Source organism: Strigops habroptila, chromosome 1 (assembly GCF_004027225.2).
Source record: "Strigops habroptila isolate Jane chromosome 1, bStrHab1.2.pri, whole genome shotgun sequence".
In the NCBI taxonomy this organism is placed as follows: domain Eukaryota; kingdom Metazoa; phylum Chordata; class Aves; order Psittaciformes; family Psittacidae; genus Strigops; species Strigops habroptila.
The window spans coordinates 147,770,351-147,787,367 of NC_044277.2; the positions used below are offsets into that span (position 1 = coordinate 147,770,351).

General features: G+C 42.0%; 1 protein-coding gene across 2 annotated transcripts in view; it reads left to right on the forward strand.

Moving 5' to 3' along the window:
• The window catches only part of TPK1 (thiamin pyrophosphokinase 1), a 293,711-nt gene that overhangs the window by 123,623 nt on the left and 153,071 nt on the right, over window positions 1-17,017 (forward strand). For both annotated transcript variants that reach the window (XM_030476888.1, XM_030476881.1), the window contains exon 4: window positions 15,257-15,329. In XM_030476888.1, coding sequence (XP_030332748.1) covers window positions 15,257-15,329 — 73 coding nt within the window. The remainder of the gene's footprint in view (window positions 1-15,256; window positions 15,330-17,017) is intronic.

The following is a 17,017-nucleotide window of genomic DNA, read 5'->3' on the forward strand; positions in this document are numbered from 1 at the left end:
TTTTTATCCCTTGTACTTTAAAAAGAAAATATAACCACACCACTTCTAGCTGTGTAAATAGTGTTTGAGCATCTATTGCTCTGATTTCAGATTTGAAGGCAGCATTGGTGATAGTTGGAAATAGTTACTGCTTATTGTATTTGGAATTACTTTGTCGTGCCTGTGGAGCGATCAAAATATTTAGGATAGTCTTTGGAAGCTGTAATACCAGGAATGAAATTCATCCTATAGGAATAAATTGTTCTTGGACTAGTAACTCTAGAGGGATATCCCACCTACACAAGCTGCTTGACTCTCAAGCTGCCTGGCTCTCCCTGGTTGTTAAGAAACTCCAGATGGAATAAGCTGCTTCTTTCTGTTGAAATTAAGCTGAGTGGCCCATTCCAGGTATCTACATCATGTAGCTAATGCATTTATAAGATGTTTTAGATCAGACGGAATACACATGTGCATGCAGTTTGCTCTGTGTTTGCTTCAGTGTGGCTTTAAGTATTTTGATTTCTGTGTAAAAGTTGCCTGACGTATAAAAAAGAATAGAAGCAGTAAATAATGATATAGCTGTTCCCTTTCATTTATTCATTATAAGCATTATGGATAAAGAGCGATTAAGTGAAGGCAGCGTTAGGGATTTGCAGCTTGAGACTGGATTAACTCATTAGTGTGGAGAGAGCTAATAGGATGCCAGTGAAGAAGATGGATAAAGATCAGCGGGTTAGAAAAGGTATATTTTTAGAGTGCTTGATATATGACACAATGACACAGTGGGTACCGACGGCAGAGGATAAAAGGCTGTGCCTTTGGAGCTGGCTGCCTTTTTCTCCAGCATAAAAGGGATACTGGTATTCAGGTGTAGCTCAAAATACTTGGTAAAATATTTAGGGAGGGTAGTGAGATTTTTAGGTTGGCTTTTTTTGTTCTTGTTGTTTTCCCTGCAATTGGTGTGTGTTCTAAGTCCAATGACATTGTTCAAAGCACTGGACATCCAGCTGTGGGCCAGAGCATTGAGAGGGGGGCCTGTGGTTGTCATCCCTTCTGTGCAGAAGGGTAGTCATTCTGCAAGGGCTTGAAAACATGTATACACTGATGCAACAGCACTCTTGAAAATCTCTGTTTCTTTGTCAGCAGGGCTTTTTCCTCGGCATTTGGGAGAGTTGAACACATTAGGTGACAGTTGGCACAGGCATCATCTAAAGAAGTCAAAAATTGAAAGGGAGGGAGAAAAACAGTACAAAGAAAAGGATGGGAAGGGAGTGAAAATGTTTTCGATACTAAAGCTGAAAAGGAGAAAAGTCTCTGGAATAAACCTAGCTAATAACTCCAGTAGAACAACTGCTATTCTGTAATATGAAAGAAAGGCAGGAAGGCTCTATAGTAGTAAGGGCAAAAGATATGATTTGCCTCTGCAAGTTCCAGCAGTATCTGGGGGAGGATTGATGTTTTCTAAGTTTACAAGCTGCAGTGGGCGTGTTAAATGCCAGTGACAGATCAAATTAGATTTGTGTGCATTAAGGTATTTTGAGTGGTGAGGGAAAGACAGACTGTCCCAAAAACACAACTGAAAAAGAGTCAGTAAATGATTCAGTGCCAGTTTTTGTGTTAAAGCATCATCTGCGAGCTTTGACAACAAATACTTTTAATTAAGGAAGTGACAGATGTGGGTGTCAATATCTCTTCTTTCTGATGCTTTTAATTTTCGGAGAAAACTGTGCATAAGGCGATGTTGGGGTGGTTTTGTAGATGAGGAAATTATGTGAGGAGCATGCATGGATTGACGGGGTGTTAGCTCTCAAAGGGAATTCTCGGGATGATGGAGAATCTGTTTTGAGGAGTTAACGTTGCTAGCAAGCGAGTTGCTGAACCCGCACCCACTCTGCAAGAATCCACTCTGATTGGCACCGAGGGGCCAGCATTGATCCATCATTCAAAGCTTTGCAGCTAAGCAATGAAAGCGACTGCACGGGCTGTGGTTCTGCCTCTCATCTTGTGAAGAGGTTACTGCTCTCAGATTTCCTTTTAGAGTCAAAGCGTTTCAGATTGAACAGCGGTTTCTTACAAAGACAGGAGCTGGAGCCGTGCTACACTGTCACTGGGCTTGGTGAGATACTGACGTTTCTGCTGGCTTAAACAAGTAGGAAGTACATGGGCAAATCCCTCCTCGTTTCCTTACTCCCTCTTCTCACAGTGAAAGTAATAGGGAAGAGCATCCATGACCATGTTTACTGTAATGAGCCTGTCCGCTGGGGAAGCTCTTGTGGCACCTTTTAATGTTAATCTAGTATTGATTTATGAGTCTAATTGATATGCTCTAACTCTTGTTCATTAAGTGACCACATGCAGACTTCTCATGTTTCGTGTGTTTCCCATAAAAACCTATGCATTTGATTAAATTCAGCATTTCAGGAAGTGTTTCCTGGCACAGCAGTGTTCTAACATCATGTAGCAAGGAGGGTCCCAAGGTCACAAACTCCTTTCAGAGGTTAATGAAGTCTGAAAGAAAGGTACTCCATTGTAATTAAATAGTAATGAATGAGAGGCCAGGAATATTTGGTGTATAATGGAGTACCATGAGGCAAAGCCAAAATAATCTGCAAATTTATCATTTTATTTCGTATTCTATTATAAAATACCCTTGGGTGTCAGTGTAATTTTTAGTTTCTAACTTGCCTGTGACAGAAGAGGGATTAAGTGGTCAGTGCTGTCATGCATTTATGTGATGCTAATACACCTCGGAGTGGCTTCGAGAACGCTAATAGCATTCCCAACATGCTGAAGAGGGCTTTCATCAGGAGAGTGATGCCTTCCCTGTTCTGCAGGATCTCATTTCTAATCAGAGTGGAAAGTGCTTTCTTTGCCACGCTCACACTGGAACAGCCGTGGCAAGTTTTGACTTCTTTCAGTAGCACCAGCAGAAATACAATCATGTTCATGACCCTGTTTAAGAGCTCATCAAAATTTCCCTTTTCGTTCTTGTGCTTCTGGGGTTTAATATTTCAGCATGTTCAAGTGTATTAGGCAGGATTTTGGCACAGGGCCACAGGCAAGTTTCCAATGCAAATGCAGATTTTTCTTCATCACCCCCCCCCCCTTGTAAATTAGCTGATTCAAATGTTCATACACTGGCTTGCTCCACTTTTATCTGAAGAGTGAATGATTTTAACCTCTGAACATATAGGACAAAAGCATGGGTTACCAGTAGTTTGCATCTTTCATTCCTTACATCTGTGTTTTAAAAGTAATTGTAAGTATCTTAACTTTTTGTTTCACCTGAAAGCTGCATTTGGAAACTGTTTGCCCCACCTTGTGGAAGAAAGGGATGGGGAAAACTGCTTGTACCTATTCATTCTTGGGCTAGGCAAAACATAAGCATCTAGGAGCATCATAGCATCTAGGATCCTGCATTTTTCAAAATCCTGTAAAAGCTGAGACTCCATCTACAAGAAAAGAAATCTTTCTAACTGAAAAGAAATCACTCTTTGATTCCACAGCCTTTGGAAAAGCTTCATCAGCTCATGGATGGCTCACAGCCTGCCGTTCTTGGGCCTTGGACCTCCACTGCTCGGAGAGGAGGGGGATTTTGTGTTCACCACCTCCCTCTCTATCATGGACTTAGGTAAGGGAGGTGCTGCTTTAGAAAGTTAGGGTGCCATGTTGCCAGAAACACTGGTGATGGGATCCTCCCAAACTGCTGCAGTGTGGCTCGCACCAGACATTGCTACCTAGAGAGGAGGTGTGCTGCCCCCCCAGGAGTGCCAATCTTCGCACTCAGTTTGGAGCTCAGTTTGAAGGTGGGAATGGTCCAAAACCTTCATGCCTTTTTATCAGCATATAAGTCCAAATTCCCGTTTGTTACTAGCTGGCTGGCTGTAGCTGGCTGGTGCATGCTTGTTTTGTATCTGAGCGTAACCAGGTGTCTAACAGCCTAGGACTTAGGGGATGGTTTTGCTTACAATGAAACGGAGTTCTCTGTTAATCTGCAGGATTTCAGGCTTCCCATTTCTCTCTGAGGACAATTACAAAAGTAACTTCAATGAGTTTTTCTGTCATTCCAATAAAATGTGGGTCTCTTACTTCATTATCAGGCAGATGGGTCTGTTCCTCCCAACTTTACATGGTTTTCATTAACCAGTGAATTAATGACCTGCTGGCATTAAAGCATGTGGAAAAAATTATCTTGCAGTGAATTTGAAGGAATGGGCCACACGGGCATCCAGAACCTCACTTTTCTATGAAATGACATCTCTAATGATGGTTACCTTACCTCCTGTCACCTGTGGTGGTCTTTGGGCTGCTCCTAGAGCATCTCAATACACACTAATTCCAAGTGTCTGATAATCGGCTCATCTGGCTTTTCCAAAGCACTTCCAGTGCTGCATCCGGTCAGAGTTCTCCTCTCCCTTCCTGTAGCATAAACGGCTGCAGACAGCAGCAGGGATATCAGACCTCTGAATGTCTTCCCTGAGGAACAACTACTATCACTATTTATGAAGGGAATAGCTGTTAATAAAAGCTCATCATGGCATTTGTATTACTTATAGGTAGACCTGTGTCCTTAACATCTATTTCTGATTCTATAAGAGAAGTTAGTTAGGGTATTGATTAAATGAAAGTGGTAGTGCAGTAATAGATCTTAGTAGGATAGCAGGTAAGGGTTTTATAAATATTTTTTTAATCGTAATAAATTGTGAAGTCAATACAGGGAGTATTGTTAAAAATCTCTTACAATATGGAGGGCACCAACAGCATCAGAGTTTACATTAGAAGTTGGGGGGTTTTCAGCTAGTCTACTGGATGGAAAATTACTTGTACAGAGCCCAAGATAGGGGCTTTTTGGACTATGTGCTACTTACTGAGAATGTAGCTTGTATGTGCTTTCTGAGTAGTAAGAATGCACTTACTGAGGTATTTCCTGTCTGAGCATTTTTAACCCAAATAGACGAAAAAAGGGAAAGGAGGAGGATTGGAGAGGAGAGGTTGAAAAGAGAGAGCTCTCTAATATCATGTGTGTTTGTAATGTTTCTAATGCCTCAGTCGTGTGCAGTTTATTCTGTGATTGCCATTTATGAATAAGCACTAAATCTATACACTGACCTGTTTGGATTTGATATCTGTCAGGTAGGTAGTTATCTAAATGCTATCATTTGTGCTCTAAATACTATATTGGGAAGTGACAGTAAACTAAATGCTTTTGATGAAACATTAATGACAACAGCCAGCTTAAGCCATAGACAGTAGGAATTTGGTGGATACATCCCAGCAACAGTCTGGGTATTAAAAACTTAATAGCAGTAGTTGCACATACCTACTTGCTTTACTGAAAACACACTATAGCACCTTAGTCTGACTAGGCAGAGACTGGACTGAGAGCAGCCCTGAGGAGAAGAACTTAGGGGTGTTGGCTGATGAGAAGCTCAACATGAGCTGGCTTCAGTGTGTGCTTGAGACAGAAACCAACCGTTTGCTGGGCTGCATCAAAAGGAGTGTGAGCAGCAGGTTGGGGGAGGTTTTGTAAAATCACAGGCTGGTTTGGGTTGGAAGGGACCTTAAAGCTCACCCAGTTCCAACCCCCTGCCATGGGCAGGGACACCTTCCATTAGAGCAGGTTGCTCCAAGCCCCTGTGTCCAACCTGGCCTTGAACACTGCCAGGGATGGGGCAGCCACAGCTTCTCTGGGCACCCTGTGCCAGCGCCTCAGCACCCTCACAGGGAACAACTTCTTCCTCATATCTAACCTAAATCTCCCCTCTGTCAGGTTAAGGCCATTCCCCCTTGTCCTGTCACTATCTGCCCTTGTAAATAGTCCTTCTCCAGGTTTCTTGTAGGCCCCCTAATTTAGGTATTAGAACACTTGTAAGGTGTCCCCGGAGCCTTCTGTTCTCCAGGCTGACCCAGCCCAGCTCTCTCAGCCTGGCTCCAGAGCAGAGCTGCTCCAGCCCTCGCAGCAGCTCCGTGGCCTCCTCTGGACTCACTCCAGCAGCTCCATGTTCCTCTTGTGCTGTTGCCCCAGAGCTGGATCAGGACTGCGGGGGGGGGGTCTCCCTAGAGTGCAGCAGAGGGGGAGAATCCCCTCCCTCGACCTGCTGGTCATGTGCCTTTGGGTGCAGCCCAGCATTCTTAATTTCATCCATATGTCAGGTAACTATAAGAGAGGTGTTTACTCTTTAATTAGAGCTTTATCAGAGGCATTTTAATTACAGCTATGCTCACAAAAATGATTGTTCAAAATAATTCCAGTCTTATTTGAGAGAGAACTGCTTGTCTGTATTCATAACTCTAAACCTGCTGACTTTCCTAACTAAAATATCCATACTGGTACTGCATAGAGGCGGTGACACTGAGGAGGGTAAGAAAGGATTAAAGGGAGTAGGATGCCTCTGTCAGCTAAGAAGCCATACCCAGCTGTGGTGCTCCATCCCACTAAATATAGGAACACTGGTGTATTAGACACTTTTCCTTCAGAGTTTGTAAGGTCTACTTTTCACCTTTGTGATTAGTACTTACCTTAAAGAATTTCTATCAAACTTTGCAATGTGTTGTCTAAATCACAAGTTTCAGAAAATGAAATGGGGTCATACATTGTATAGCTGAATTGTGTAGAAATGGGAGAACAGTCCCTTGAGTTATTCTGATGAAAGCGAGGATGCTGTTTGGTAAAGGTTACTCAGCATCAGATAGAGCCCAGCTCTCATTTTGTATGCACATTTATCTTCTGCTATCTCTCTAATTAATGCTTCTGTGCTGTGCTGGGCAGAGATGCAGGTACCTTTTGAAATGCTAATGCTCCAGTGGAGTATCTTGGTTCTCTGTCAGCTCTGAAGAAGCTGCAGCAGAAGTCAGTAGTGAAAGGCTTAATAAAACTTCTGCCTCCCAGTGAGTTACCAAATTTCAGCCACACAGAGACAACAGACTTCAAAGAGCTGTCTGTTGTTACACGTCTTTCCTCCATTCCTTGCCATGTGGGCTCACATTCCCTAGAAAGATTAAGAAACATGCTTTGTTCCTCTGTGTAGCACAAGGGTTTTTGGGATCCTCAGTGCATTGTTTCTCTGCAAAATGTTATGTACTTTATCGGTGTGAGGGCTCGAAACCTGAAGAAGTTTTATTACTATATCTGAGATAATCAAGCACATCTCCACCAAAAAGAAGAAGGGTCAGAAGTTTGCTCAGTGGCTGCTCTACAGGCAATTAGAGCCCAGGACAGATGACACTGATTATAACCATATGGGAGTTAACTTTGCCTTTCAGCAGTTGTGTTGTCGTCAGATGTTCTGGATTCCTCCTTAAGACTTCTTGTCTTCTGAGTAGGTGTGTTTTAATACATTTTTGTGTGACAATTCAGCTACTATGGCTGGTCTTCCTCCTTATAGATAAGTGTCAGGATGTCTCTTTTCTGGCCATGAAACAGAAAATTAATCTGTAAAATTATGGGTACATGGAAATTGGAAAAGAAAATAGGGGCTCAAACAGGAGAAGTATAAGTAAGACTTTTGAAAACCTTCACATTTCTGCCTGCCTGCTTGGAACACGTTGCTCAGTAAGGGGATAAATCTCTTCTCATTGCTCTCGTGAGTCGTCGTGTAGAAAGGGCTCTAAAGAATTTCTGCTGCAAGCTACTGACTGCAATTTCAAGCCACGAAGAAGCTTCTTCAAACTCAACCTCTCCTGCATAAGTGGTCATCCCTATTTTTGCAAGTAAAGAGATGCTAAACTCAAGGCAGGTACTTAAGGTACTCAGGAGAAATAAGTAAATTATCAAAGCAAGGAAATCCCAGTGAAGGTCTTTCACATGTAGCTGCTTATTGTTTGATTGTGCTTGACTTGTAAGTGTTCTTACTGGTGTGAAGGTTCACAGAAAGGACATGTCGAGTTAAAATACCTGTCATCAAAGCTGACTTTTGAAATTGTATAATGAGCTTTCAGGTCACACTGTAGTGGTTGTTAGGAACGATCTTGTTAGGAGGGAAAATATAATATGTGTGTTTCTAGCTTTTCTGGGAAAGAAAAGATTGTTTGTCTTGTCAAAGTTCGTTCTCCTCTTGGAGCACCAAAATCCAACTTTGGTGGCACTCTGTGAACAAGGCTGAGCAAACTTTGGCTTCCTCTGCTGCCTTTTTGAGACTAGTATTGAAATCTCAGTGTACTTTGTGACAGCCTCAGTCTAAGTTTACCAGGTTTTAGATCCCATCCCTCTGATTCCTCACATGCAGTGTAAACTGTTAATAATGAACAGTTTACCTTTCTCTGAGTAATGGCTGGTCTTCCTCAATTTTTAGGGCCAGTTCTGCCATCTGACATGACAGGAGGTAAAACAGTTTCGGGTGTCTTGTCAGCCTCCATCTTCTTAGTCACGTACTCTCACCTGTTGGAGGGAGTCCTGGTTATGTTGCTCATCTTCCCTCACCTTTCCTCTGGGCTCATGTCCTAGAAAACTAGAGTCTGGCACTTCTGGATAAGCACTTATGCTTCCCCAGCTTTCAAACCCATGTGCTTTCGTGTGACTTACGCTGAGGCACTGATGCATATTCTGCCACTGAATAAGCATGGCCTGAGCCATGCTGCCCTGTGCAAGGTTGGAAACTCACAGCTCAACCCCATTGTTTTCACTCCTCTCGCCAAGGATCCAACAGCAAGACATGATGCTTGAGCCTGGCAGATGCTGAGGCTCTTCTGAGAGGTGCTGCTGAATAGTTTCAGCTTTAACTGGCTCTAAGGTGATGGCAACATTACAGTCATGTAGTCTTTATTTTAAGCAACGCATCAGTCTGTAAGTAATCAAAAAGAAGCCACGGGTACTTAGGAGCAGTCTCTGGGAGTTGCTTGTCCTGTGCACACTGGGTTTTTCCCAAAGTACTTGTACTTACCTGAACACAGGAGGCTGTTCAGCACCATGGAAAACAAGCGAACAGTTCTTAAATCCTGGAGCATCCCTTTATTTTGTACTGTATTGATTGCAGCTGGAGAAGAGTTTCAAATATTGACAATTTAAAAGAAAAATGCAACAGTTGTAGCTATCATTAACACTTTTCTTTGTCACTGAGGGATAGGGTTTCAAGGCAGGGTGTTAGCTGTTTGATTTTTGTTAATGATAATGGGAATGAGCTGGCTGTCCCCTGCAGAAGATGTCCCCCTGATGTGTGCTTTGCATAGCAGCTTGAGCTGAGGGTAATATGTTCAATTTATTTCAGATATTTTTTTACTATTTGCAAGGTGACACTGCATACCAGGCAAGCATAAATGAATGCATTATTGCCCTCATATCTTCACACACTTTTATCTTTTTCTTTAAATCACAGCGTTTGCAAATGAAATAATACTTTTATGCTCTTTTAACACTAAGCTCTTTAAAAAGTAAGGAGAAAAGAGGCTGTTCTCCAAGGTTGCCAAGTATTACCAAGTACTTTTAACCACAGAGCTACCTGTCCGTAATCCACAGATGTGGTAACAGTCTGTGCCAAGAATTTTGGCAGGGTCACACCAATCTGCTCTCTGTGTATGGCCTGATGTGTGCATACACTTGCTTCCTTTGTTAAACTGGGTCTGCAATTGTTGTCTCCCCACCCTACCCCCCTCCCCTTTTGTTTTTAATCTTCTTAAAACTCATCTGGATTTATTGTGATCTTATTGTAATATACAAAATGTTGTTTGGGAATGATGTTCTGTGTAAGCAATTGCATAATGAACTTTAGGGTTTATTAAGGTCTTTGAAGAAGGCACAGGCAATTGGGGTTTCTTTTGTTATTTCTTTCTGAATTCATACAGCAAATAGCACCACATTATTGTTAGTGTCACCCTAATACAAATATTCTGTAGTGATAAGGGAGGCTTTAAGGAGGAAATAAGTGATGTGAACCATGGAGTCAGAAAAAGTAAGCTAGCTGACTTCAAGAGAGTCATGATTGGGAAGTAGAGGATGGAGAAGGGGATGGACTGTGCTTTAGCTGTTTTTTAAAGGCCTGATGATGATAAATTGTGGAATCCTTCATGTGATTTGCTTGAGATGAACCAAACCAAAATGGTTTTTTATGGTCAGTTTGAGGTTCATTAATTGTATTGGTATTTAGTGTTTGGCTTCTGAGCTTCGGGTGTGACCCTTAGTTGTGGCCACCTTGCAGGTAATGCTGGGAAGGTATTTATAGATTGAATAGCCGTTAACTCTGAATGGGTCTTGCAATCTGACATTTCCCCTTTCCTGAGGAACTCGCCTCTGTACAGCTAGATGGGGCACCCGAGTATGCTGCTTTGAGGCAAAACAGAAATGGCATCTACTTGTGCTGTACTTGTCTCCAGGAGTTAAAAAGGCACTTTGGTCTTCACAGCAGTTAACAGTATACTTCTGACAGATTTAGACAACTCAACGCCTTTCTGATGAGAGCAGCCCTCACTCACCCTTATAGTCAAGACTGACAGTCAGGAGGGCAAGGTGAAAGTGCACTTTAACAGTTAGCAAATGTAGGTTTGGGGACATTATTTTGTTTGCTGGGGTTTTTTGTTAAACTGTGACTTTAACATTTATCCTGAAGTAATCCTAGAGTGCTTTATCTTCTGTACTCCCAACTAGGAGATGCTTATGAAAGTCAAAGCTGACTTTAGTGACTGCTTCGTGTTAAGTCTGCACCACGTTATCTTCATTTCTTTCTGCTGGGAAGCAGCTTGTGTGTGTCTGTTGGTCTAGGGTAAAAGGCACTGGTTTTGAGGTTTATTTTTGGCAGTGGAAGAAACAGTGCAGGGAACCCATTCCATGCTCCCGAATGGCACAGCTGGGACACGTACTGCTTGTCTGTGTGGGAACGTTGCTGTGCTCTAACTGAAGGAAGCAAAGGGTACCGCAGATACTGCCTTTAAATGCTCATGTCTCTGATGTTAACATTTGTTTAAAGAAGGTTAATTGCAGGCAATTATGTGCTAAAGGAGCTACATCACACGAAAAGTCAATAGTACTAGGAAACTGTAACTTTGAATTAATGATAGAACTGAACAGTTATGCCAGAGCAATTTATTTAAGGAGGCAGCACAGTTTTTTACTATAAACTGCTAAAGTGTGATCTCTTGGGTTTTTTGCTTTCTTTTTTATAACCTGATAAAAAGCCATATTTGCCATCCCCTAATGAATTCTTAAAGTGAGTGAGTAAAGGACCAGGTATTCTGATATTATAAATTTAACATGCTGCTCATTAGTGGTGAATATTTAAAAGTAAAACAGCTTCATGAATTAAGCTGTGTCCATTAGATGGGTTACTTGAAGGCAAAAGGCACAGTTGTGCTCACTTAGCATGAGAACCTCAGAAGTTTAAATAGCTCCTATTTATTTTGTAATCTGTGTCTATGGCAAGAGTCAATGACTGTTTTATGGTACTGGTGACTGGAATTTCATTAGTGTACCTCGAAACTATGGCAAACTTCATGGAATCTCTTATTTTTTTTTCTCCTGCTCTCCAACCCGGCATCCTGGGAGCTCATAGTGCTGTTCAGACAACATTTAGCCTGTATCCAATTGGGATAAGGCCTCTAGGTGGGATCCGTCTCAAAATCTGTGACAAATAGTGCTGGCTCCTTTCTTGCTAAGCTGGCTAAACCTTTAAAAGTTTCATATTAAACTCTGGGTTTAAAACCGCACAATTTATATACAGGGAACATTGTCTGCTCTGGAAGTGCCTACAGGTCCTTATCTGAAAGCAGTCCTGGTCTCCTGACTCCATACTCATTTTAGATGGATCCCGTATGGCTCTAAAATACCCTGAAGAGAACAAACCCCAAAACAACAGCACCAAAAAAGCAACAACCTAAAGCCAAACAAAAAACCCCCTCAACCTCCAAAAAGGGAAACAGAATGAGAAGAAAGACCCAAAGCCTCTAAGGATTTTTTTGTTGCTCAGTGCTTGACAGCTCTAGAAAAGGCTTGGTAGACGAAGCTGATCTCACATGAATTTCATGCTTACGCCATTAGAATTATGGAGTTGGCTCACTTCTGATAAATGTCAGTGTAAAGCAGCAGAGAACCAAACCAGCTGAGCTGGTCATGACCTTATATTCAGAGTGATAATTAGTAGCTAATGAGACTGGTGAAACATGGTTCTGAAGTGCAGGAGACTGCATCATCCAGACTGCTTAGAAATTGCAATTGTAAATTGCACTTAGAAAAAGGAATTCAAACCTTTTTTTATCATGGGCAAAAAGATAAAAGGATGTGTGCCATGTATGTCACTGAAATAGATGTCATCTTCAATAGTTATGATACAGAATAAGAATTATTCATGAATTTGAGGTCAGAGGGTAGAAAAACATAGGTTAGGTTAATATATTACCTGATTTTAATCCATAAATAAGAGGGGCTGATTTAAGTTTAAAGGAGGGGCCTTTCTTGTTGCTTTTTTCTGACATCATTTTTTCCACTCACACAGTAGTAAGTTTGATATGTGATGCTCCAGAGCCTGTTCTCCTGGACTAGCCTGTACTCTGGAGTAAATACAGAACTACAGCATAGCGAAGAAGTGAAACCCAATCATTACAAAATATTCTTAAGTTACTTCAGTATGAGGGGTTTTTCCATATATACCTTTCTGAACTCATTCCCCTTTTCCTGTATCAGCAAGTGCTAATCTTCGCCAAGGTTAGTCAGTCTGGGACAACTTAGACTAGGACAGAATGACTTTTCTTCACTGGTGTTAATTAGAGAAGAGCTTTGATTTGATTCTGCTCACCTGACTCGGGCAATTTGTTCCACAGAACTCAAAAGGACCACGCCAAATGCAGCTTTTCACTTTTGACTGAAGGCTGGCTTGCTTTGTTGGGTTGTATAGCCAATAAGTTACAAAGAGCAGCCATCTGACAACAAAGCTGAAACATTTTATGATGTTTGTGAGGCAGACAGTGCAAGTTGAGATTTACTCGGGATTCATCAATGTGAGGCTATAGGCTCTTTGAAATTCTGAAGTTCCCAGCCATAATTCCTTATTCTCTGTCAGTCGCTTCTGGCTTTGTGGTGGCTGCAAGTGAACTGTTTAGAGAGGATGTTTTGAAAATGGATGTTGCAATTCCTGGCAGAGGATATGTGTTCAGGCAATGTGGCCAGGAGCCATGGCAGAGCACATGGGACGGAGATTTTTAGGGGTTTTGCCTGTAAAAATTCAGACAGAACTTCAGCTAGCATTTGTCATGGAAATGGTTTTACTTTGGATGAGAGCTAAAGCTGTGCAGGAGAATTTGATGCTGGGAAGATACTTTGTTGGCTAATTCTGCTCCCAGTTATGCCTGTTGAAGCACTCAGGAGAAATGGTTGATTATCTAAAAGCTCAGCAGTCTGTAGTTACTGTAGAGAAAAAACATGGCAGAGACACTTTTGGATTTATGTACCGCATTTCAGTGAGATAAACAACCTAAAGACATCTGCTTTTTCATCAGAGTGGATGTGTGTGTCATACCAAGTTGGCTTTCCATGACAACTGGCTGTTGTTCTTCCTGGCAACCTGCTGGGATGCCTCCAGGGCTCACATTTGGGGCCACCACTGTAAGGCCTGGAGTGAGTTTACTTTTAATGGCTTTATTCCTGTCAGGAAGAAATGGAAGGAAAATAACAAATGGAAAGAGAATACCTGTAGTTCTTTAGTCTTGTTGTATTCAGTGAGTATTTCATTGGGAAAATTGTGGAAAGGTAAAAAGGCAGCAATTTAAAATTTAGATTTTGAAAACGTGCTGGTTTTTTGTATGCTGAAAAGGTCAGTCCCGCAGTGAAGAAGCAAATCTAACTTTCTGTTTATTTTTTTCTGGTTTTGAACTGTACTGACTTGGGCACATGAAACAGAGCACTGAACCATTTGCATTTCTTCTAGCTGGTTTGTGTGTCCTCGATAAATCCTGATGCAGAAGGGACTGCCCTTCCCCCTGCTGTGAGTGTGGGAGCATCACCTTTGGAGAGATTATATTTAGTACATATCCTTTTATAAAGCCTTAGTACTAGCAGAGAGCGGTGAATTTGAAATGCCGTAGTTGCACGTGAACTAGCTCACAACAGTCGTACCTACCAGCTTCTGCTGAAGCAGCTTTCAGTTCTCAAAGGAAATGGTGGCCAGTGACTACGTGTCTCTTTTGAAATCTTTGAGCAGAGCCAAACATGAGGTTTGTACCAGTTTTTACATGGGGGGTGTTGTGGACCCTGCCACGTTCTTCTAAAACCATGTGGAAGAAAAATATGCCCCAGTATGCTTTGCCCAATTCCTCGTCAAACAGCTTGAGCTGTAAACTAGTTTGCTGCTGAACTCTCATACCCCTCATAAATTATAGTAACCTCAGAGTAGAGGAACTATGTATTTAAATGGTTAGAAAACACTGAAATCACAGCTTTGACTTCAAAACTCGGTTCAGCCTGATGTGTTGAACCAGTAGCAACACTTTCACCTGTTGTCCTGGCTCCAGGAATTATGCAAAATGGAAAGCTGTATTTCTCTGGGGTTGGTTGGTTGGTTGGTTTTGGTGTAGTTTTCTTTCTTTCCCGACATGTATTCTTAAACTGTTCTTTCTGCAGCACAGTTGAGTTTCATTATGAATTTGGTAAGAATTTATACAGTAAATATTTTGAAGCATTCTGCAATTAAAAAGTGACAAGCAGCAAGTTGAGATAAATATCCCAGCAGTATTTCTATGTGCTCTGCAGTAATGTGACCATACAAATGATGGTTAGGATTTCAGATCGGGTTCATACACGTTTTGTACACCCAAGATATGACTTAAAAATCACTGAGCATTTGGCTCCCATATTTTGGGAAGAGTATTGTTAATAATCAAGGAGAAGAGCAGAAAGGAGATGACATCAGTAACAAACTAAAATACAAGTCTTTGGAACATCTGTGGCATACCAGCTGTCCAAGAAGCATCATCATCATCTTCTGTCAGAAGATATCCTCCGAGGCTTAATGTACAGCACTCAGATATGCTTTTTCAGATACTTTGCTGACTAAATGATACATTTGAAAGATATTTGAGAGTTGTCTTTCCAGAACCATGCAGATACAAGTCTTGCCTTACCCCGGGAGATGTATAAGTATTTAGGCGATGTGTAGCTCCCTCAGCAAAGAAGGGGCACTGGTTTACCAGTTTTACAGTTCATCTGTTACCTTATTTTGTATCACCTCATACCAACTGTTGTTTTAACACACTTTTAACTAACTCCTATTCCCTTAAGAGATTAATGCTCTTGAAAAGATAAATATTAAATGTAGAAAGATGGATTAGTTTTTCATTTCACTGCTCATTGCTTTCCTTTCAGCTTCTTGCCTGACTACATCAGTGGTGATTTTGATTCCATTCAGCCTGAAGTCAAGGAGTACTACAAGGTCAAGGTAAATCACATCTCTCTGATGAGTTTGTGTGTTAGAGCATTGTAGGATCCAACCCATTAGTGCCCTTGTTGGGCATTAAGTGATTCTGACTCCGCTGGTTTCTTTGAGGCTTCAGTTGTGAAGCACCTTTCAAGCCCAGATGTTGTGCTCTGCTCAGCACTGTACTGGTGCTTAAAGTAAAGATGGGAGGTGCGGTCCTGCCTGACTCCTGCCCAAACCTTGCTGGAGATGATAAGCAACTAGAAACTAGGATAAAACTTCCTGAAAAATCTGTGCCTTCTTTTGCTCCATGAGATACAGAGCAATACAGATTAACCTCCCGTGATTCCCACACAGTTGGCACCCACAGACTTTCTGCAGAGAGCCCCTCTGCATGATATTTTCATTGTATGACTTTACCTTTTTAGCAGTAAGCTGCAGATGGAGACATCTGTCTGTTCCTCACCCACTGAAGCACTGAATTACGCCCCAACTCCTTTTGCTTCACTAGTGGAATGCCCTCCTTAACAGGTTTTTGCACAAATGCTGCATACATTAAGTTATTCCCGGTGTAGCCACCGTGTTTCCAGTGAGCAGCATAAAGGTAAACTTGCATTTCTTGGGTGTTAGGGCTCAAAATTCTGCTTTTAGCTGACTGTTTGGTGTTTAACACTTCACCTGCCTGCCTGTATAGGCTTATGTGCTGAGCTCAGTTCTTTACCCTCACATCTTGGACAACAGGTTTCTGCAAAATCAGTTTGCCTCAGTGTGCCAGCTTACCTTTGCAGCAGGCTGTGCTTGCAGGAGCAGGAAGCGTTTGATCCTTGTGAGCTACTGGACTTTAAAAGGTCTATGATATGTCTGCTGCTAATTCAGTGTGTGAGGCTGAGATTTACCTAAAATCCCCTGTATGGTCTCAGGATCAAACAGGTAGAACAGAAGGTTTCCAACGGTGAGAGGAGGGCTGGAGGAGTGTGTAGGGCTGGGTTTTAGTCCCTCTCTGAGCACTGCATGCGTATTTTTTCCCCATGTTCTACCTCATTGCTTAGAAGGACAAGTGTGTGATGGCTGTCCATCTTGGGAGAACAGCTCAAGGATCTTTGGTTACAGCTTGGAAAGTGAAAATAAAATAAAAAGCTTTGGATTAATGCTGTTCATTACAGACTGGAAATTTACGACCTGTAAGTAAAAGGGGAAATCACAAAACACACTGCTCTCCTTGCTGTAGACATTGGTATCAACACTTCTATAAACTGCATGTTGGTGGGTAGGTAAGTCCTGAGAAAGTGTGGGTTAAGGATTGTGCAAGAGACGGGGGAGATGGAAGAGGTAAGAGGGGGAAGAATGAAGTAGGATATGGAAGGGGATAAACTAAGCTAATACAAGAAGGATGTGGACCTATTGGAGCAAGTCCAGAGGAGGGCCATTCGTTAAAAAGGAAAGAGAAGATTCACTATGGCCAGCAGAAGGGAGGAGCTATCAGATACGAGGAATGAATATGAAGGGAAGTGAAGCAAGCAGCAAGTGCACCCTCTGCACCCCTATCTGCCTTCACATAGGATGTACAGGGAAGAGTCAGACCAACTTCTCTATCACTTAAGTTTGACTTGACTGCTGTAGATTCATCTGCCAGGTGAATGGCAGGTGGTGTGGAAGGAGCTGGAGCTTCCTTTGGTATTTCAATTGCAATGATTTAATCTATACCAGGA